The sequence below is a fragment of the Syngnathus acus genome, chromosome 15 (assembly GCF_901709675.1).
Source record: "Syngnathus acus chromosome 15, fSynAcu1.2, whole genome shotgun sequence".
NCBI lineage: Eukaryota > Metazoa > Chordata > Actinopteri > Syngnathiformes > Syngnathidae > Syngnathus > Syngnathus acus.
This window is the reverse complement of record NC_051100.1, coordinates 2,148,903-2,172,481: the sequence shown is the minus strand read 5'-3', so window position 1 is coordinate 2,172,481 and position 23,579 is coordinate 2,148,903. Positions and strand designations below refer to the sequence as shown.

At 42.1% G+C, this 23,579-nt stretch overlaps 1 protein-coding gene across 1 annotated transcript; it reads right to left on the bottom strand.

Moving 5' to 3' along the window:
• Positions 1 to 5,781: 5,781 nt before the first annotated feature.
• cdh5 (cadherin 5) lies at positions 5,782 to 23,579 on the bottom strand. Its single transcript, XM_037271307.1, has 15 exons — positions 23,174 to 23,579; positions 17,659 to 17,898; positions 17,265 to 17,544; positions 17,032 to 17,154; positions 16,748 to 16,915; positions 16,212 to 16,390; positions 15,046 to 15,159; positions 14,640 to 14,782; positions 14,366 to 14,499; positions 13,208 to 13,317; positions 12,620 to 12,722; positions 9,152 to 9,282; positions 8,971 to 9,085; positions 7,187 to 7,319; positions 5,782 to 6,396 (listed from the first exon to the last, which is right to left on the bottom strand). Exons 2-15 carry the CDS (start codon positions 17,893 to 17,895, stop codon positions 5,997 to 5,999), a joined length of 2,370 nt encoding a protein of 789 aa, XP_037127202.1. The 5' UTR covers positions 17,896 to 17,898; positions 23,174 to 23,579; the 3' UTR covers positions 5,782 to 5,996.

The window sequence follows — 23,579 nt, the reverse complement described above, 5'->3', positions numbered from 1 at the left end:
CTCACTGAGCGAGTTGGAAAGAATTAAACATTTTATTGAAGTGTAAATTAATTCTTTGCATCCTGTTTAGTTATCAACTCTGTGTGCTTTTATGAAGTATGGATGGAGTGCTACTTTTCTAAAAATATTTTCTGTTGTTTTTAGGGCGAGGCTAGAACAGATTAATGTAATTTCTTTTCATTTCAATGGCAAAAGATACTTTGAAATCCAATTGTTTGACCATTCGAAGCATGGCTACTGAACAAAACAAACCCGTAGTCCAAGACGCCGCGATATATACACAATCTCGTGTACACATGCACAGGCAAATGTTTTTGGCATTATTTCCCACTGAAGGCACGTTTGTTTGGCGCCAACAAAAGGGGGATGAGAGGACTACAAAGGGGGATATCCTCCTTTTCAGTGCGTTTTGTCCTGTTAGCCTCTCCACGCTAACATCCTGTTAGCCAAACAGCTATGGCAGCCATTGTTGACTGTCTCGTGTCTGTGTGAGCGAAGTCAAAAGTTGGATAGTTAATGACATTCCTCTGAACATAGACAGAGCAAAACCGCAGGGTGTTCACCCTTTCAACGTTGGGTTTATTTGGCCTTTTTTGTGATGGTTGACTGCAGCGTTACGCTTGCACGGCAATAAGGCGGTGGGCGCAGGTCCAAGTGGCAGCGCCGATGTGTAATCCTGCACATAAACACAGGGATGACATTTTGTTTACCTGGTTAGCCACAGACAAAACACATCTGCGGTATTGGGCCAGCTAGGAGACCAAACAAAAAGGGTGGGACTTTCAGTGCATGACCCAAATAGACAAGAGAGCGGAGCGTTTTATGTGTGCGTGTTAATCAGGACAGTGATTACAGAACAATTTTCTGTGACTTTACTTATTTGCATAAAATAGTACTACATATTTTTATTGCAACAAACAGAGCGGTATCTTAGAAATGATTTTAATGCCCTGGGCTTGCTTAGTAATCTTTATCGCTTTGCCAAGACGTCTACAAACACCTCGCTCATGTTTTCCTCGTATTTCAAACTTCAATTCAACATCAGCAACTACTTCTTTTCAGAATTCGAAATAACTACTCAAAAAATATTATATATTATATATACTATTTTGCAATCAACTTGAGCCTGAGTGTGCTTTCATATTTATGTACATGCTCTAAAGCAGCTAATAAGGACAGGGATGCTTTTTTTTGGGGAGCTCCACAGGCACCAAATCATCCCTATCATCATTTATTCAAGCCAAGGAGCTTGCTGGGAACACGTGACAGATGTCTGCAAGAAGGAAATAAAAAGAGGGGGATAGTAGGCGCGTTTGGTAAACATGGCGTTGTGACGATGAAACTATGAAAGGGATCAATCATCCTCCGACGCCATAACGCTGCGATTAATCCCATTAGGGCCGAGAATCAAAGGCAGTCGAGATATTGACATGACCACAGCGTGTAATCCGCTCGCAGCCCGTGCTGCGTGATATCATTGGGATGCCACACATTGGACGAAACAACAACAACATTAAAATCCGTAACGTGTTTGCATTTGATCATACAAACAACTGACTGGACAGAATGGACATTTGTATCTATGATCTTTTCCACTGAGTTATAATTACATTATCAAGTTTCCATTCACACAGATGAACAGATTAAGAGATAAAGACATAGAGACAAACACACGGACAGATACACAAACTAAAATAAAACAGACCGACCCAGTCTCTTTAGCTTGCAGTAACCAAACGCTGTTGAAAAAGTCAAACGTGTTTCACCAAAGCTCACAAAGTTCAAACTTTCAGGGTAAAAAAGAAAAGAAAACAGTCAATTTGGCAAAGGTAAAAATGACCCCTGCTGCTTGAGGCTGACAGGAAGCCAGCCAATTTTCACACCATGTAACGCGATACATGTACAAAACTTTTTTTCCAGACTTTGAAGGGACCACGAGAAAGCATCCAATCGCTCTTGCATCTAAAATTTATTCAAACATCACTCACCAGCTGAAAACATTTCCAAACTTTATTTTTTAATTCTACACTTACAAAAATGTCAGGTAATAAAAAGTTGTTTACTTTACACACATCATAAAAACAATATCATAGAAAAAAACAAAAGAAAAATCCAGTATCATTTTCTTGAAATAATGAAGGCACACAGATTCTCTATTTACACAGCAAAGAATATACAGGATATATATTTTTTCGAATATTTGTGAAGGTCACATGATCACCTTAAACTCATCATGAGCATTTAGTGCGACGTTGTACAAAATTGCACGGGAACCAACACATTCAAAAACAAAATATTGTAAATGTCAATAATGTTCTCATTGTAAATAATTTGGATGGAAAAATTAACGTATGTAATTAAGGGTCTGTTGTTGCACTTTTTTTTGGTACAAATTCAAACTAAATCTCAATTTATCGAGAACATGTTTGCACTCATCCTACGTCGTCTCCATGCTTCCAATGAGTGACCCTTTTTACAGCCCTACTGTGAAATTGTGATTGCATTGACGACGAAATACAGTATTTTTAAAATAGCAAATAAGAAGACCACGAGGAGAGGCACATTTTTTTTCTATGTTTTTCATGTCAAAGTGTGTCAATAACGCGATAAATACCGAAAATAAGTGATATTTTTAAAAGTAGAACACAAACACACGCACACACAAGTCCATTTCTGTGTCCCAACCTGAGACAATGACTTAATTAATCGAAACATATACATTTTTTTTAGCCATCACAATGACACTTGATTTTTTTACCTTAAAGCAAAAAAATATAGATAAAATAAAAGCTTACAAATAAGTTCAGTGTTCATAGTTTTGCTGCTTTGAGGTGTTGCCTCGACAACCTGCAAAGACCAACTTAATGGTCAATAACACATGAAGGGAAAAAACATTTCATTATATGGAGTACTTATTTGTTCTTTCAGGTTGACTTTTTTTTTCTTTGCACATTTTGTTCTGTGCTAGCGAGAGAAAATGACAGGCCAATTTGGCTGTCTAGACTTATTCTGTGCTAAAATTGGCAAAAAAATCATTTTCTCAGTGAGAGAGAGCACCAAAAGTTTAGATTGTCCGGCAAACTCAAGATTGACAAAAATAAATGTCCTAATGGGAGATGTGGACAAAAGAAAAAAAATGAATGCATTACTCTGTAGTCAGTGGCCAAATTGTCTCCAGTTCGCCTGTAATGTGTTTAACACTCCATTTTTGTCGTATTTGTTGCTTCTCCATATCAAGTCGTAGTTGTTTCAAAGTTTAGAATTGCCATAACGTCTATGCTATTTTCCATTTCCCGTCTATGGCATTTGGCATGATATATGTTAGCATTAAACTAGTGGACATTCATTAGATAACATTATACGATTTGGTTGAACATTTTAGACAATGTTTACATAGTTCTCTGTGGTTGTATGTGTTGCTGCTCGAGGTGTTTGAAGGTTTCGATTTGCTGTAACATCCATGCTAATTTCCATTTCCTATTTTTAGCTCTTCATATTAATTATATTGTTTGGTCGAACGCGTTAGTGCTCATCAGCACCAGAAGGCCACAAGATGGTGCCAAAATATATGTAGTAATTGCTATTGTGGCATTTTATTAGAGAGATGGCCATTAGTTGAAGAAATAAGGTATTCATTTTTCTTCTTTGTCAGTTTAGTTTCTTGATGGTGAATGATAGAGAAGCGGAAAATTCCGTAAAATTGGTGTATTGTGTCTAACTAGAAGTATAGCTATGAAATGATAAATATTGTGATGCTGGAAGTTTATTATTGTGCGGTTGTGATTGAGAGCTTTGTAAATGGCCTCTTTGTTCTTGTCTTGTTCCTTAACCTTCAACCCCTCAGCTTTCCTCTCCAAGATAGTTTATCATGCCCACTGAACAGGAAGTTGGGACAATGTGTTGGACCGCCGGGCAGATAACGCCTCCCTCGAACCCCCTCCCCCAGATGGACAGGAAATTTAGCTTAGCGCTGTTTAGCTTAGCTCTGATTAGAGGGAGGTTGCAGGGGAAGACCAAGTTCACACGTGAATGCCGACGGGAAACACAAAAGTGACTTCCAGCTATTGTGACGGCGGCCTTCCAAGCAAGAACAGCAATAAACAAAAATACATTCTTCACATTTGAGCGGAGACCTGCATCAAGGCTTAAAGACAACTACTTTTCACATATCATATTTTTCTGACTATAAGCTCTAGAGTATGCCGCAACAGTAAAAAAAACAAAAAAAACATATAAGTCGCACTGGACTATAAGTGCGTTTTCCAGAAATGACTTTCTTCAAGTTTCCTATTTGCATGGCAGCTTGGCATCATAGTGCTTGTTATTCCTTTAAAAATTCACTCCTCCACCCATTTGTTTTCCAGAAATGACTTTCTTCAAGCTTCGTATAGGTCAAAGATGATTTCATAATTAAGGGTTATAACGCCTCGTTTTGCTTTGGCAAACATAGGATCTTCCAAAAATGTTGCCCTACTATAAAGTCACTATTGAGCCTTTTCTAGAAATGACTTTCTTTTGTTTATGATTGGCTAGAATGAGTGAATCGTTTGACCTGGTGTCTTTTTACTACAGTTAAACTTGGACAAATTGGATTTACTCATCTTAATCTATAACCTCAAACTTTCCCAATTCACACTTTTCGGAATCAATCCGCTGGCCTTTTGTTCCCACCCCGTTCAGCTGTTGTCTATTTATTTTCCATGGATGTACTTCCACCAGCTGCCAGTAGCCAGAAGGGATGAGAGGTTAAAGTAGTTGAAGCACCTCCGAGCTGCTGTGCGCTTCCTGAGTTGTGCGCGGCAAGGAGGCCTTTGAGAGTTGAGCTTTCCTCGCCAAACAATGAGCGCGATGATGGCTAGTGTCAAACAAAACAAAAAAACACGGGAAAGCCGTGTCAGTAATTGTGCTGGACTATTTCCCTTCACTCGATTTCAACAAATTTTTCTCTCCGCTTGCAGTTTCAAAATTGACCAAATGACTTGAAGAAAACTAGCTAAATTTTACTGAGAGCAAAAAAAATAACCAAATAAGTTTGACTTTTATTTAGGCTAAAACATAAATCCTAAAATCTTTCGTTTTGCTCATCTATTTTGGCAGAATTGCTTAATCAACACCAGGTCAACTTCTTAATTTTGCATTTATAGTTACGTAGAAGTTACTTGGAATGTCAAAGTTGAGCAAATTCACCTATTTTCACTTTTTTTGGGACGGCGAGAACCTATCCTTCATTGTATGCTACAACCATTTTGGCATCTTGATCCCAATGAACTATGTTGAAGTGAGCTGAGGATCTTCATTTCAGCAAAAAGTAGTTTGTATGACTATCTTGTGGAAATGGCAATTTTTGTGTTGATGCGGCCACTCCCACTCATGGGACATCCTTCAATCTGATTGGATGAGAAGAATGAAGCTTGTAAAGTCTCTCCAAGCTCTATGTCCTAAAACAAAAGTGACGCTATCAAAGTTGTCAGTTCCCGCTCAAGTGTCTTGTTGTCTCGCCGTTTCTATGGCTGTTGCTGTAGACCGAAGACCTGTTCCTAATGTTTGTAAACAGTAGACGCCATGCTACTTCCGGGTGGCAGAAAACCTCTGACGTGAACTAAAACTATAGCAAAAACTTGTGTTTTTGGATGTTGCCAGAAGATGAATCCAGTGGAACTAGTGGGTGAGGAGGATAAATTGAGGGCGTAGTAATTAAGACTCTAAAAGGACAGACTGGAAACCAAACTTCCATCAACAGGTTTACGGGACTCGTTTTTTCACAGCAATGTAAAAAAGCCTGCTAGCTAAAATTAACTCTTCACCGCATCCATTTTACCAGCAAAAGAAAAAGTCGCATTTATCAGAGCAACAGCAAAGTCAATGAGTCAGTTCTTCAAGGTCATGTTAACTATGCCTGAGTCTGCCTCTGTGGTCAAGTTGCATGTAATGGTCGGTTTACTGATCTGAAATTTTGCCACCTGGAAATACATGTGGTGTGATGGTAAAAAGGTCAACTAGTGGTAGTAATCCGACTCTTCCACGCCGTACAGCTCAGCCAGGGTCCTGAACCTGGGGCCCCAGTCGCTTAGGAAGTCGTAGTCCGAGTCTGAGCCTCCGCTTGAGGAGCTTCCCAACGAGCTGAGGCTCCCCGCTATGGATTCGGGGCCCTCGTATCCGTAGATGTGCAGGGTGTCGTACGGGAAGCCTTCGCGGTCGTGGTCCGCATCGTGTTTCTTCACCTGGATCATGGCCGCCATGTCGCCTTTGCAAGCGGAGGCGGGTTGCATTTGGTGCTGGTGATGGTGGGGCTGGGACTTCTGGACCATAGCGTAGAGAGACGGGTGGGGGAGGCAATCAGGGTGGCGGAGGAGGGAGCCGTCGTGGAATGCTGATGTCAGGATAGAAACGTCGTAGCTGAAGGAGAAAAGAAGATTTTAGTATTTTGGGAGTCTAACGGGAAATAACAAGGTTTCGTATCGGCTGTGTTGTTTCTTTCCATTGTACCTTTCCCCCTAAAAATGTACATGGCCTGGTCAAAAAAAAAAAAAAAAGTGACTGAAAAGCCACTCAGTGACAGCCTAGGAAAAACAGAAATAAACTGAACATAATCGGTTAATAAGGATCGTGACGGTGATGCTATTTGAACATTAAACATGAGCAATGCATTAAGCGGGCGCCTTTTAATAAGCTTCTCATTAGATTAGATTCAGATTACATAAAACTTTTATGATTCCTTTCAGCTAAACTAGGTCACTAAATGATAGGACGCGGCAGAGGGGATAAATATTGCAAACGGAGGAGGATTAATACGCCATGTGGCTTTTCTTCAAGTACAAAGTGTCTCTCGCGTGACTAAGTCGCTTAAATAAATATTGATACGCGCAAAAAAGCGGCATCTAATTTCGCAAAATGTGGCAATAAGCAAATTTACCGTTTTCATGTTTGACAGCAATAAAAATACCTTAAATGTGATTATTTCATCCTGAAATGTAATACTTTTTTTATTTTATTTTTGTTAAATGCACCATAGTTGGCAGCTGTCGTCAAGAGTGTTGATGTTTTTTGGTCGTTTATTCTGATCTCAAGTAATTCTTTTACGTGGGTTACCGTATGCCATGAATATGTCCACGTTTTAAGACCATCAAAAAATGATTTGCGATAATGAATTTTATTTCATGACACGCAATTTTTGATGTTGACATACCCGTTGGTGTCCATCTCGCCTCCGCCTTCCTCGTCGTAGGTGACAAGCTGCTCGTGGATCTCGCCGCTATTCTTCATACCGGCTAGGGAGTCTTTGTGGTAGCGCTTCTTCATCACGAATAGGATGACTATCACTGCAAGACACACGACAGACTTTTTCAGTTTTTTCGGGGGAGGGAGAAACCGCTTGTTTCATTCTTGGAACACGAGGAAAAGTTGTTCCGGCAATTTTTAGATGTTTGACAGACAGACGCGATTAACGAGTGCGTGAAAACTGTAGCTGGCAAGATTAAAGCGGTCAGGCAAGGCTTTTCTGTGAAGATGTGGGGAAATTAGGGCAGGAATGAGAATGGGGCCATGAAGGAAGCGAGCGAGAAGGAAGAGGAAAGAAGGCGGTGCGCTAACGAGGGAGTGAGCTCGGAAAAGTGAGCTGCCGAACGGTTTTAGGTGTCTGCAAAGTTTGCCTCCAGCGCGAGAAGCTCGAAAAACACACAGCGACGACTCGGCAAGGACGGCGAGACGGATGGAGGGAATATCAATGAGGAAGAGGTGGGAAAGAAGATGGAAGGGAAGAGACGGAAAGTGAAGGACATAACGTGAGAAGTTATGGAAGGAGGCACGGTGCTAAGGGCAGAAACCAAGAGAGGGAGAAAGGAATCAATGAATAAAAAAAATGGGCAAGAAAAGACGTTTCATTTTCATCAAAAGAAAGAATGGATGAAGTGAATGACAAAGCAAGCCAGGGAGTGAAGGACAAAAAGGGGGAGAAGTGAAGGACGCTTCTGACATTAGATTAAGGCCGTACGCTTCGGGGTCCCGATATGAACTCGTCTCTTTCTTACTCTCTCTCCGGACGTTCGACATTCGCTTTGCCTTTTAGCGCTGGGCGAGCGTGCCTCGTTCCGCTATGCTTGGGAAAGCAACAGATTAATCTTTTACAACACATGCTCCGCACTTTATTAAGCCTGACAGATAGCCGACTCAGAAGAAGGGAAAAAAAGGGGAAGAAAGACGTGCAAACCAGTGAGAAAATGTTCGAAGTTTTTTTTTTTGTCAAGGGGGTCAAATGCGACTAGTGGCGAGTGGGGAGCTAACGCGATGGCGCTAAATTGCTTCAGGGCACGGCAGATAACGACAACAGCGTTAAATAGTTAATCTGGCCTGTGGTGAGAGAATTTGATAAAGAGAAGGAGACCCGGTGGGGCTCCAGACGAAAAAGACCAAGCGGAGCGTATTAATAGTTCACCCACTTAATGTTTGCCGCTGTTTGATAAGCAGACGGCACCTAACGTGCTGATAAACTCCTCATTAACTCTGCTATTCTTTCCCATTTTTTCCCACAATTTTCCATTCCCAATTTTCTACCCCAAGATCTCTATCCAACACAACCACGGTGGACTGTCTTTTTAATTAACGTGTCAAGTTCAGATGTCCGTTCAGTTCAGTTTCCTGGAAACACAGTAACTGTCGATACCTGTACTCAAGTACAACACAATATTTGTAATCCCCCCCCTGCAGTGACAAGTGTTTTGAATGAGTATAAGTCAGAACGCCAAGAGGGAGGGGCGGGGGTAAGGTATCAAAGAGAATAGCAACGAGTTGGAAACCGCGGGCATTGTTTTCCGCATCTGTCTCTCCATTATTCATTAAACCGACAACACCGGGAGGCGGTACAATTCTTCCACGGGAAATCTTATCCGCGGGAATGCAAGGGCGAGAACACGACATGAATTCCAAAGGGGTTGAACTCAGCGCTAATTTCAGGATTGGCCATTTCGAACTGACCCAAGATGGTGAGTATGCAGAGTAGAATAGCGATGAGGACGTGGACGCTCACGCCCATCTTCTGCGCCATGGCCTTGCACTGAGTTGGGATGCGTCTGGCGTCGCAGCGGCACACCTACGAAACACCACATCATGTCAATTTAAGGAATCGTCGTGATCCACGTGACACACAAATACCGACCTTAATGGCCAGTTTGGTGACGCTGGACTTGATGGGTTGCCCTCCGTCGCTGATGCTCACGTCCACGCTGTAATCTGTGGGGTCGTCCAGGTTGAACGGTCCCTGTTTGACCAGGACGTACGCACTGTTGTCTGGACACAAATAGACGACAAGTATTTGTTACTTCCCATCCTGGTCAATGGGCAACCTTTTAAAGACATAAAAGCAAAAACAACCAAGCCAAGAAACCAACGTAAAACTTCCGTCTAACAATGAACCCCTTTGTCAAGCGGTCAGAGCTTCCTGCTCAGGCCTGCGATTTTTTTTCTCTCTATTGGCTTGAGGAATTCCAGAGTTGACAATGGCAGGAAAACGGGAGCCTGGCCATCTCAAAGGAGCACAGAACTAAACTTTAAAGCAATGTTGTTGACGTTCAAACTCCGGGCAATATTCTCTTAAGTCACGAACCACATTTGCACAGGTTTCCTGAGGCTGCTATAAATTTTGTTCAAACAGACGGCAATCGGCATAGCCAAAGCTAACGAAACCAAGGCTAAGAACTTGAGCACAGACCGATTCTGTGACTAATGTGAGCACAAACCATCCACAAAATCATGAAAGTTGCAGTAATGCAGTGTTGTGCACCTCTCCCAAGTCGTCCCTCACTACTCACGACACACTTCACAACACGATACATCCCACCAGACAGCTTCTATTTTATCTTGTTACTGTCCAATGAAAAACAAGTAGTGTCTCAAAGGGCATGTCAATAAAAGATCTAAACATCTCCTGTCCTGCACCTTCCCGCCTCGCTCGTCTTTGTTTGGCGGGAAAGTCTCCCCGGATCGCCCCGCATCCCTTCGCAGTCTTTCTTGTCACTCTCTTTGTTGACTCTCGTTATCCCAACTCGCCGCACTTTTGTGTTTACTTGGCCATCTAATGTGGAGGAATTCATGTTGACGCCGGTGGCTGTCACTTCAGAGCCATGGGGGAACGTGACGAGAGTGGTTGGAGGTTAGGTGGCAACTCGGACCAGGGCGAGGTGGTGAAAGCGGCCTTGTATGCATGAATATTTGACAGGACCATCACTTTGAGGCTCTTGTGCGTGTAAAGCGAGTGTTAAGTGGTGCGAGCAGACGACACATGACATGTTGTGAAATGCACTCATCGCTCATGTTGCCACCTCCCTCGTGTCTTTTTAAAGCCTGCCAGCCATCCATCCTTTGCGACGTCTCTTTTTTTAAAATGTCTGAGAGGAATTTTACTTTTGCATGACCTTGTCTAGTTCCCTCTCACTCTTTATCTATCCACTTCCAGAATTTTTACATTTTTGTAGAATAAGGGCAAATGGAAGAAATTTTCCTTCCCCTTTCACATTTCATGACCGATTTAACCATCAATGTTTCCAAAATATTCAGCTGCCCAAAATTTTACATGGTGAAAATCAGATTCTGAAATGATCTGTCTGGTTCTCTCTCTCACTCCCTCCCTATTCCTCTGCTTCTACCGCTGCAAGTTTGATGACCAAATGTCGGCGAGCAATTTTACTTTCTGTCTGACCTTCGCTCATTCCTTCTCCTTTACTTTATCGCTTTCACCTTCTACTGCAGTGTTCCCAAAGCTTTATTATGTCAAATGAGTCAAACGTAGATTTTAAACACCAAAATGTTCAACCGAACTATATCAATTCGTCTAAATGAAAGTCTGCTCGTTTAATGCCATCATTTTATGGAAAACGCCATAGGCTGGGCTGATGAAATTAGCATCAAAGCTATGGTTCTTATAAATCTTCAAACATCAGCCACTTCAACACACATGAAGCAGCAACACAGAGAATACTTCTCTGTGAGAACAGCAAATATTTCTGGGGATAAGGCAACCTCTTCTTCTTCTTGTCAATTACACAGCATTTATTCCAGGTGAACTCAGTGCTGCCTGGCATGTTGTGGCACAAAGTGGTACTACACTACGGTAATAAAATACAGTACAATAGTAAAAAAATAAAGATAGTAAGAAAAAAAAAGAAGCATATTTCAGCTCCTTGTTAAAGGATATTTGTCAAAATGGACATGTTTCGGACTATTGAGGCTCTGCTGAGTGCCATTGTCATTATGATTCGTCATCCTGGATCCAGTGAACCATCTCCCTTAATTCTCATCCCCCTCGGCTTCCTTTCATCTTTTTCCTCCAAATCATCCTCATCTGTCTTCCCACCGTCATCGCTACAGCATGTCGGGCCTCCCTCGGGCACCAGCGCACAGGAAATGGATGAAGCCACTCCCCCCTTCCTGTTTATCTTTCTCGCACGATGCGTGTTATTCCAGGTTTGACTCGGATTAAAAGGCGACGCTTCACCTGAGTGTCTCGTTTGATGACCTGCAGCTTTCCTCTGTGCACACCTTCACTATTCACTTACTTCGTTTTTTTCTTCCATTTTTTTCTTTATGCATACGATCAGTTTGGCTCAAGACGTTCTGTGTCCAAAGTCTGACATCTGATGCAACCAGGAACTTTGAGTAATAGCTGAACATCCATGTTTGAACCAAATGGTGGGAAGTTCACTTTTGAAACATTCAGGCTTGGATTTTTGTATTTCATATTGGACATGACAGCTACCGCTCTGAAATTATTGTGTAAATTTCAAAGAGCAAGTTCCATTCAAATTCAAACCATTTTCCTCATTCTCGCAATTTCTACTACTCCCAAGGTCAATTAAATTCATTCGACAACATTTCACTTTAGCCTCACCTCTTTCGCATTCACACATAATTTCTACACAAATCGCGTTACAGTTTGATGGTCAACAGCAAAGCCTGATCTCTGCCACACTCAACGCGTGTGATGAAAACATGCCTCGCAATTTAGAATCACCCATCTGTCTATAATATCTCAAATTTGAAAGAGATCCAATACCTCCGCTATGAAGAGGTTAACGACACATAACAACTGTCATTTTTGGACAGACATTTCCCATTGCAGTGAAAATCTCGTGTTTCATGTCAAATATTCAATGTTGAGTTACAACTGTGATTTAACGACACCCATCTGTCTACTATACCTGGTTCACATTTGGTAGCTGTTGTGCAAATTCCCTAGGATGGGTTTGTCCTGGTACAACTCTTGGAAATGGGCCACCTCCCCAAAATGGCAACAACGAAATAAATATTTTCGTGCTTCCTGTTGTGATGAACATGCGCTCCTGATTTTGTACTAATTGGACTCAGTGGAGACAGATTCTAGTAAAATGTCACCTTAAAAATCTGAATTGGTACCAACACTTTTCTTAACTGACTGTGTCATTTATTTGTTGTACAGGAGGACATCTGTAAAATATTTGCTGCCTCCAGCTCCAGACATTACTTAGCACACAGACAAGCTTCAAAGCCCCTGAGTGGGTGCCAGAAACAAAATGTAGCCATCTGAATGACTTCCAGGTCATCATTAAGAAAGAGACAAAAAAAACCAAAAAAAAAAAACCCGACAACTTACTGCCAAAATCTCTGATGGAAAAGTTGGAGCTGGGAGAAGCCAGAGTGAAGGTGAACGAGGCCGGCTGGTCGTCCTTATCGGTGGCCCTCAAAGTTCCGATCACCTGAGGAAACAAACAAGCGCAAATTGTGAGAAACAAAAGTCTACAATACAAAATCTTTATCAGATATTCACATTTTTACGAGAAGATATAAAAATACCAAAAACACAATTAAAAATGTTAAATTAAATAAAACAATCGTTGAGAAACAGACAGATATTTAAAAAATATTAGCTGGAACTACATGTTAGAAAAGTAACACAGACTGTGAGGTAATAGTGATTGTTTCGTTGATGTGTACCCTACGATTGACTAGCGACCAGTCCGCGGGGAATCCCGCATATCCCTCAACTGCATCATATGACTCAAAACCAAAACCTGCTCACTGCTCATCATTATGCTCCCAAAACATCCATTGACTTAGAATCTGGAAAACTTCATTTAAAAAAAAATGCATGATTTAAAATGCCTCCAATGAAGCTCAAATAAAGTTCAGCTTTTCATCTTTAGTTAATGGTGGTACAAGTTCTAGAATGATTGAAACTTACTGTGTTTGCGTTGTCATTCTCACACACAAAGATCTCGTCCACATCCAGTTCGGGCTCGTTGTCATTGACATCCTCCACGACAATGTTGACTTTGACAAAAGACTCCAAACCTGAAATCAACCAGCAATCATTGAGCGCCAACACTGAGCTGGCTCCAGGCGTTGCTTTTCACTTGGCTGCTGGCTGGAAAGAAATCAACTGTGCTCTGTATGAAATAATCCCATCTGGATTTGTCGCATGGCCTTCAGTCAGACATTGATTATTCTTGACTGGTTTTCAGGATGTCTCCTTTTATTGACTTAAACTAAATTGTAATTTTGAGGGCCTTGCCAAATTCAGACCTGGAGCCTTTTTCATTTCTCTATCATGAATAGACCTACAAATTGTTGCAATAACCTTCCAAATACTATAATATATCAAATATAGTCACAAGGACATAAGAATAGACAAAAAATGCAAATTAGGAAATGGCTTTTGAGTCGTCACTCAGTGCACCTCCCAACTTTTTCGGCCCTGTTCATTACGGCTTTAATTTCACTTTTATTCCTCCCAAAGCTCTCTGCAGATGTTGTTGTCATTGGCTGAGATGATTAAGGCCAATGGACAAAAGGGTTTCTATTTGCAAGCTGTTTATTTGTCACATTAAAGCAGCCTCACTGTTTGTTACCTCTTTTAATGTCTTCCATTTAATGTAGCGACTATCTTTAGTGCCTTGCTGCGTGCGGTTCACTATAACGGAGACCTTGTCGAGCGGGGCTCGGGGGACCATTGTGCGCCCTAAACATGATGACAAACCACGAAAATAGATCTTTGAATGCTGTTGGCTGCCCGTCTAAAAATACAGACTTTGCTTTGGGAGGATGCAGATGAACAAAGAGACGGCATAATGTGATTTTCTGCTCGCACTGAGGCTCGGCCAGGTGCGTTGGCAAGGTGTCTAATGTGGTTTTTGTTTTTTTTTCCTTTGGTGATTGACTACATGCTGCGTTTCCAACATATGCGAGAGAAACTGCGAGTTTGGCCTCTGTAACTCTCTCCCTGAGTGCATGTTATCCGACACATGGCTTCCATTTGCCTGTGAGGAGCTTTTGTTTTGAATTCATAAAAGTGTGTATGTGTGCAAAAGAGGGTGTGTTTATGTGTGTGTGTATGACGCACCGCTTGGCTCCTCTTGGGCTTTAACTTGGAACATGTGTGTGGCCTCCAGCTCGCGGTCCAGAGTCCTCAGGGTGGACATCTGCCCTGTGATTGGATTGATAGCGATTGGACAATCCTTGTCCAAGATAGAGTACCTTGAGGGCAGTCACAGAGTAGCAACTCATTTTCCTGACAACATTCGTTCCTCCCTTTCACCATATTTTCCTCCATATTGTCAATCGTGTCATAAAACCATGGCTGCATATTTGCCGCCGGTGCCACAATAGATTCTTACCGGATACTCTTGCCAGCTTTGTCCGGATCTCTGGCGCTGACAATGCCGATGTTGTTGACCAGTCTTTCTTCAGGCACTTTGAAGGTGTACATTGGCTGTGAAAATTCCGGCGGCTCGTCCACATCCAAGACTTTAACGATCACCTGCACATGTGGACGCAAGCACGCAGTTTTTTGATGATCATCATATGTTGATAAAGTAATTAATATTCTGAAAAACCCTCCAGGGCCTTCAATTTGGTGGTGTTTTTCATTTGGCAGATTTTAAGTTAGCCTTGGTTGTTCTGAGTGGCCCACTGTTGTATGGTGTTCCACAGGGTTCAATTCTGGGGCCCCTGCTGTTTTCATTGTATTTGTTAAAAGAAAGCAATGTACTTTATGAAGTTATTGATGTCAGCAATATTTACCTGTGCCGTGGTGACAGCAGTGGCCACGTTGTCAGCGGGAAAGCGCAAGTTTCGCAGGTTTTCCCGCACCTGCACACTGAATGAGTAGCTGTTTCTTGTCTCGAAGTCCAGAGCCTGAATAACACCCAATATACAGTTCAAAAGTAAGTCTTAAAATAAGAAACAGCGAAACTCTAAAATGTATGTTTAGTTTAATTTGAATACATTTTAGTTATACAAGAAGCAAGTAGTATTTGGGTGATTGGAGGAGTGTTGTAATATTGAAAGATTAATGCAGTATTTTTTTTTTTTTACAAAGTGCTAACACTGTTAGATAAAAATACTTGATTGTTTTTGAGAATTTAAAATTTTGAGAATTTTTATATATAGAAAAAGATATTTAAATCTGTGGAACGTGTTTTGTTTGTACAGTTTACCTTTCCAAATGTATTCAATCCGTGCTTGTGTTCCGCTTCCACTTTGATGTGAACAAACATCCAGTGCTAAGCACCACATTTCTCCCCTTTCCCCTTCCTGTTCCAGTTTCTTGGGGTATTAGAAGCAGATCACTTTGCGTTTTTTTTTTTGTTATCCACGGACAGGTAGACGAAGCGTGCGTCTAACTGGATTATTCCCGCTCGCGATCATTTCCGAAAGCAGCCTGTAAACACCTTTAACGAGCGTGCGGCCCATCGCCGACTAAACGGGCCGCGGAACCGGAGGATTGCGCTTCCCTTCCATGCCGTTGGAATACATTTTGCGCTCTGTGATGTCTCTTAAATACTTTATCTGAAACCTTGCGAGTGTGAAATATCTCCACTCAACAGACGAGCAATGCCCTACATTGTTATTTATCAAACCGCCCGTGTGAATGTGCGCGAGGGCATTTAAAAAATGTGGCTTTTGCCTCGGATGCTTATGTTCTTTCTTGCTCGCGGATGTTCTGTAATGCTCGTGTGTCACGTTCTATTTATGTGCCTGGAGTCAGCCGAGGATAGAAACGCTTAAATGTCACATCAAACCACAAACCTGTGTATTTGGAACTTAGATGAGCCTTACTGTTTGCAGGGGGTTTGGGACCAAAAACAAATACGTAGACTCTATCCCCAGTAAACGTGTTCCGGATAATCAGGACTATAGATACTCTTTCTTAGATCCATGGTTAGAAATAATTAGGTCCTAATTACCTGTCTGAGCATGAGGTTGCCGTCCTTCCTGTGGCCGAGCTCCACGTAGAATATTTTGTTGTTGTTCGGCAGAGAGAAAATGGGCTCTTTGTTTTCGATCTGATCTCCATCCTTCACTTCCAAAGTGCCGATCTTTGTGTTCAGCTTGTGGTTCTCCGGAACCTGCACCTCGTACGTCGCTACGAAACAAATACAACACAATTAATCGTTATTCAACTCTGGTTAAACATAGTAACGTGTCGTCGGGATACTTCAAAATCAGTTTTGTGCCAAACCGACGTGTTTACACAAATGGGGAAAAACGAGCAATTATTTCATTCCCAGAAGGTCTGTTATCTGTTGTTTTACCCCCATTTGCAACACTTTGCTCTCGAAAGTACTCTAATGGATTAAGACCAAACTTGAAAGATAAAAAAAAAATGAGTACACCAAGAATGAAGATGTATATCCTCGTTAAACAAGCTAAAGAAGTGTGTTAAAACGCAGTACGTTATTGAAACAGAATATTTTAACAACAAAATCACAGTGATCCCTACATCTGGTGAAGGAGGCGATGTTGTCGTTAATGTCGTCGACGCTGATGGTGACGGAGGTTGTAGCCGTGCTGCCGGACGCCATTCCTCTCATGTCCTGAGCCCGGACCACCACCATGTACTGACTCTTGGTCTCGCGATCCAGAGTGCTCACCTTGCAGCTGATCTTACCTGGACGCACGTCAGTTAGTTAAGGCGCGCTACAATGCTAAGAATTCTTGCTGACGATAGACCTGTTAAGATTTGTTTATAATTTGGTTTAGAAAAAAGGTGCAATGAGCTAAAACCTGTGATGCTGTCAATTTCAAAGGCAGACAGGTCACCGTCGGGCGTCAGAGAGTAGCGGAGCTCGCCGTTAGCGGAGGTGGGGTCGTCGGCGTCCGTCGCCCTGACCTCGACCACTTTGGTGCCTGTGGAGATCAAAATAAGCTAACTGTGTGACAGTTCAACTTAATACACATGCTTCCTCTTTATTGATTAAATTATGAAAAAAAAGAATTTGTTCTATAACTGTACGTACCTATGGTAGACCTCTCAAAGATGGATCCGTTGTAAGTTTTAGGAAAGACGGGGGTGTTGTCGTTGATGTCGGTCACCTGGACCACAAAGTCTCCCGAGTCCTCGATGAGTTTGTTGTTGCCGTCGTACATCCTGGCGGTCAGGTGGTACGCACTCTTCTCCTCGCGGTCCAGAGACTTGCTGACAAACAGGTCACCCTTGTGGTCCACGGTAAAGATGCCATCTGCGCCTTCGCCCTCAATTTTAAACCGCTTCACGTCCACTTTCTGACTGGACTTGAGCTGGACAAAGGAAACAGAGTGCCTAATTATGTAAAACTCCTCCACAAAATTCTGCGTAATCTGTCCGAGTGGATGATCATTTTGAATATGTGGTTGGGGTCATTTCTGGATTACCTGTCCGATCTTGTAGGGAATGGGTGCGGGTTTCTCCTCTTCCACATAGAGCGAGTTCCAGATCCACTCCCGCTTCTTCCGTGATAGAACAGGATAGGTCTCCTTCCTCACAATCTCCTCGGCAAGTCCTTGCCGCCTCTCCGTGCCCACAGCCGAGTCCTCGGAAACGCCGGGTGAGACGGACCAGGCCGCGACGGCCAGAATAAGCCCCGCGGTCCAGACCCGGAGCAAAGCCATGATCTGTGCAGTAGGGATGAAGAAATGAAGATCAGGAAGAAGAAGAGTGTGACATTAAAACCACTTATCAACTGTGCACACAACCCGCAAGTTCTGCACGGCCTATCGTGGACAACCAGGACTCTTAAAGCTCCTCAGAAATAGGACCCGGTGGAACATTTAGGACCAAGCATTTCACTCCGGAGGCCGCGGGGGGATTTATTAAACACGCCGGCCCACTTTTAACCGAGCACTCAGGACGCGCTCGTCTTTATCGGACACTTAGCAAGCGACGGTTTGACATTTTCCGACGATTCTTGTTCTCGCTTGGGAAGATAACTGGAAGAAGCGCTAAAAGGACGTGATGAAGCATGTCCGCCATGTGGGGGAAAAGTTCAGCGGGGTTGACGTCATCTGGCAGCAACCTCGGTGATAAAATACACAAAAGTGAACATTCCTGATGACTGACTTCACGATGTGAACGCCCTGATTTTGATACACCCTCGATACTGATAATAAATGAAGCTCATAGTTAAAAGCAGAACACTTTCTGCATGAGGGGAACTAAAGAGAAACAAGTGAGGAGAGCAGGCTGGTGCCGCTCCAACCAAGAATTATTGCGTGACCTGATAAAGCCTTCTCGGATGAGAGGTGAAACAACCTTAAAGACAACCAGATCGCTCCAGTTGCAATGGATTTGATAACCCTGAGAATAAAATGAACCGTCTTTATCTCGTCCATATCCCATTTTGTGTGTCAACCTATCCCAGCGTTGTCCGTGTCTCTGTCGATCTCTAGCTCATGCCGCTCGATAGATTATGGGATCTTATTGTCTGTCAGCCATTAGCGGCCTGCAGGGAGAAAGCGGGATTAGGATGCCGGGATTACCGGCCCGCCTCTCTTTAATGGCCTAATCTCATATTGTAGCGACCCGTCGTGCATGACCCCCCTCACCCGTAAATCTGCTCAAACAAAGACGCCAACCAACACTTTTCATTTGTCCTCCTTTTTGTGCGCCAGTCTTTTCTGTCCTCTCACGGCTAAATTAATTAAAGTGGAAATGTGATGACTTTTTTTCCCCTTGAATTATTTGCTGAATGAAATTGGAGCCAAATAGTTTACCTTCAAAATGTATGCATCTCATTTATTGCCGCCTGCAGACTTCTAATCATGTGACTTTTCTAAATGAGAAACTATAAATACGGCATTCAAGGTCTCTTTTATTCTGACGATCAAGTGCTTGAAATTACAACGGTTTCTTTCACGGCAGATATTCCAAGGACATCTAATAGAACCAGTCTAGTTAAAGTGCATATTTAACGTCTACAGTAAATGATCATACTTGTCTCTCATTTCTTAATGCATATGAGGCCAGTTACAATATGGTTTCCAGTAACGGCCATTTTATTTTTCCAGGAGTCTTAGCCATTCCCTTTAATCAGCCACAGGAAGTGTAAACACAAAGCCTTCTGGGAAAACATGCGTAATGAAGGCCGGTCATTAGCGCAGGAGGACACGCCCTTCCCTTCCCTTCCTGCTTTTCCAGCTGTGGACGTGTGCGTGCTTCCTACTCATCCTCCTTCATTCTCCCACTTTTCTGCCGACATGTCATCTGTCTTGAGCTCGTCATCCTTCCGTCACTCATCCTCGCCCTCTGTCTCGTTCACATGGAAGCTCGTTATTTACTTTTATTCGGTTGACTTACACATCTGGCAGCATTTGCAATGAAATCTCATCAGAATTTCATACAATTTTTTTTTTTTTTTAGGAAACTACATACTTGAACACATTTATAATGGAATTTATAGTTTGAACTGATATGATTACTTTCAACTTGAGTTTTTATTTAATTGAACTCAGGTTCTTGTTACCAATGTGCCATGAGAAGGCAGGGAAACACAATTGTTGTCTGAATGAAGATCCTCAACTCACTTCAACATAGTTCCTTGGCCTAAGCACATCAACGGCAAATGGCTTTTTTATTCATAACGGAAGATAGCGTCAACAAAAAAAATCTGCAATTGTTTTAATTCCATATAGTTCAGTTATTAATAGTGCCGTTTCAACGCAATACAGTAACAAGCTTCATATTTGTTGCTCGCACTATATAAGAATGAATGTGTATGTCTTTATTTATGATAACGTGCTGAAAGGTTTTTGTACCTGTGCTGTTGCACCAGCTGTTTTCTTTCTTTTTCACACTTTCTGTGCGGTAATTATCGTCTCATTAATTTCAAGCGAAAATGTCCCCCCCTCACCTTATTTACCACAGAAGTGCAAAACGAATAAACAAGTTCCAAGAATATCTGTAATTACATCTGAGCACTGTCCGCAGGCAGCAGCTGTGGCGTGCGCGAGCGTATAACCACGACGACGACACGCTTTCGGTCCTTGCTGCTACTGAGTGGCAGATGACTCTGACCTACCTTGCGCTACGCTAGCAAACAAAACCAGACAAAATGTTGTCGTCTTCACAATTAATGTTTATTTACTTCATCACAGAGGGATGAGACGTCTATTAAGGCGTGGCCTTGAGTGATCATCAGGTGTGAGGTTTGAAATGATTCAGTAAATCAGATTATTATGTGTATACCCAAACTAATATATCTTTGCTCATCCACTCTATCCCGACGACAAATTGACAGGCAGAACATTTATATGCTTTTCCACTAGATGATTGAATGTACAATTCAATTTGATATATTAGAACTGAATGTTTTTTTTGCACATTTATAACCTCAAATAAGTTTTGACTATTTTGTTTGCCACTGCTCCTAAAGCAAAACAAATAAAAAAAAGTTATGCTTTCTGTCATTATTGTTTCGGGTTGTAATGGCTGCTTCTCACATACTAGCTCCACTTTTATCCTCCTACAACTCTGTGTGTGTGTGCATGAGTGTGTGTGTGTGTTGGGATTAAAACAGGTTTAATCACATAGCAGATTCTAACAATCTGTCTGTTTGCAAGTCACACCAGCTCACACGTACACACGCACATACACACACACACACACACATGCACACACACGCAGAGTACATAATAACATAGTATATGCTTTGTGAAGTCAGACGAGTGCATGGAGGTTGTCCTCAGCAACGTCAGCTTCATTTGGTCTGACACTAATAGCTGATGTCCTGATGACAGAGAAAATTGACGGTCAGCTTTTAATAGAGACCAATTACGGCCCATGAATGGAAGTGAGGATTTTTGGTGTGCAGAATAGTGAGAAAAATGACAAGCCATCTTTCGACTGACTTTTGGCAATCAAATGGACGTCATTATAGACAACTTGTAGAAGTTTGGAGCAATTTAGAGTAAGCGCTCCTTGATCCCTGTCAAATTCCACACCTATTATACATGTCATTTTCCGTGAGCTAACACTCCATAGGCGCCACATCGTAATGCTTTTGTTTTTAGCAGGAGAAGGTGCAAAAAAAAAAAAAAAAAAGACCCAAATGCACACTTCACAGGTGTTAAAAGTGGAAAAAAGATTTAGTGAGTGTTGCTAAAGTACCAACAAAAGATCACAACAAAAGGCAGGGAAACAAACAATACAAGAAAGTAACAGTTTACAATCTTTGCTGGTAAACAAGGGACAATGGTAGCAACAAAAGGTCAGGAAAAAAATAGTATAGGAAGCCAAGAAATAAAAAGGCACGGGCTCCATGTCGCATGAAAAAAGGTCAAGCTTACAAACATGGGCTGGGTTCAGACATGGCAGTATATGAGATTATTTTAGAAAGGACAGCGGTGGCCGCAGACTATTTATACAAAAGGATTTGGGCACAGGTGGAGACAAAATGGCCGTTTTTCACCACGTTTTTCATCATCGCTCTCGTGAGGTCGCGAGAACGCTCTTTCTAAGAGCACAAGTTTCTTTGTAAATCAGAACAGCTATGTAGGCTACTATTTTCTTAGCCAAGCCTTCACAAGTTTTCAACTAATGCATCTTTGGTTTAAGATCGCTGATAAAAACGCATTCTTGGTTTATTCAGACTTTCAAGTGGGACAAAATTAGGCTGCCACTGATAACGTTTTGCGAGGGCATAAGAACAGAAAATAATGCAAATTCAGAAACAGCTAATCACGATAATGAGGAAACGGAGACAGGGAGTAGAGCCTTTAAAATGAGAAGAAATAATTACTACAAAATAAAAGCACCTTTGGCAGTATGAAAGACTCAAAATGGCAAACTAAAAAAAAATGACTTTCAAAGCTTTATAAGAGTTTTTGTAACATGACAACCATAATATAATTGTTATAACTATTATCTTTATTGTGCATACAAATTGTCAGTCCAAATAAATCAAAGATGATCTTTCCTGAAGCAATCAGCCAGCAACTTTTGCCGAGCCGCCTTCGTCACAGCTGGACAGCCTGTCGAGCACTCTGACATCCATCTGAATGAATGCGTCTAATCACGTACGTGCGTCTGCGCATGTGTGTGCACGAGCTTGCGTCCGTGTAACGGCGGGACAACCAACTCTCCCAGATGGCACCCAAAGGATTTTCCCAGATTTTTTTCACCGTCTTTGCCTCTCCAGGAATTAGACCAGTGGCTTTAGTTGCATGGATGGCTTCCGACGCAACGGAACAACAAATCAAATCCCGTCCATCTCCCTCCGGAATGCAAATCCATAGAGAGAGGAGTGGGGGTGAAAAATATCAAGTTGTGCAAATACAGCAATTGAAAGACGCTTTAAAATGACCTCTCTTGTTTGATGGCAACAAATAGTGTCTAAAATCTTCTTACATAAGTAAAAGAAAATTCAGTCATTCGTCACTCCCTGCGTAATCCTGGTTTGGCGTTCACATTTTGTTCGGGGGAGCCTACCAGTTGTTAGTCGCTGAAGCATTCGTCTCATCTAGTTTTGTGCTCAAGCCAAAACCATGTCTAATTGGAAAATGTTTGATGTGGCGCCATCTAGTGGTAACCAATTAACTATAGCAGTGGCTACACCCGGGAGCCTTCCAGGATTAATTTGTTTGGTTGAATTTGTTTTCATTAGTGGGAAAAAAAAGTTATGGAACGTTATGATAGTGCGTCACATAAAAAAAAAAGTGACAATATATTTAATTACATAAATTGAGGTTTTTAGCTGTTGATGGAAACACAAGATATGAAATTTTGCACTGGTTGTTATTAGATAATTTGGCTGTACCTAATAAAGAGTCCTGTAAATCGAGTTATCGTGAAATCTCCCGACCTTATCTTTTTTAAAATATCCATCAGAATTTTGCCAACAGACTATGCGGGTGTACCTAATGAAGTGTCCCATGAGCAGAATCAAAGTCTTACCTCTCAGTGCTGAAGCGTCCGAGACCGCAGAATCTTTTGCGAGTCCTTCCGAATCCTTCCTGATCCCGTATAGGTTCTTAGTAGTATTGATTCCTTCCCAACCTTCCTTCCAAAAGTCGAAATCCTCCCAAAGAAGTGGTGACGCCGTGCTAAACACACTTCCAGATAGCAACTGGAGAATATTTTGGGAGCACCAACAGGTTCTCCTCCTCCTCTTCCTCCTTCTCCTCCCCTAAGATTGTACTTCACTCTTAACGTCTTTCGCCCCCCCCCAAAAAAAAGGTCACTGCCCACTTCCCCTTCCTGTTATTGTGTCCAGTCCTGCTACTGTTCGTCTTCCTGTCCAGGAGGGAAAGACCACCACCACCAAGCAGCAGACGCAATTACACTGAGCTTTTTTGAGGGG

Bases quoted from the DNA above. Each gene is read 5' to 3' on its own strand.
- cdh5 (XM_037271307.1), bottom strand. From the start codon at position 17,895: ATGGCTTTGCTCCGGGTCTGGACCGCGGGGCTTATTCTGGCCGTCGCG. The intron at 9,086-9,151 runs GTCGGTATTTGT...GGTGTTTCGTAG, and splicing joins TCACCAAACTGGCCATTAAG to GTGTGCCGCTGCGACGCCAG. The intron at 7,320-8,970 runs GTCAGTTCGAAA...TGTGTCTTGCAG, and splicing joins CTGCATACTCACCATCTTGG to TGATAGTCATCCTATTCGTG.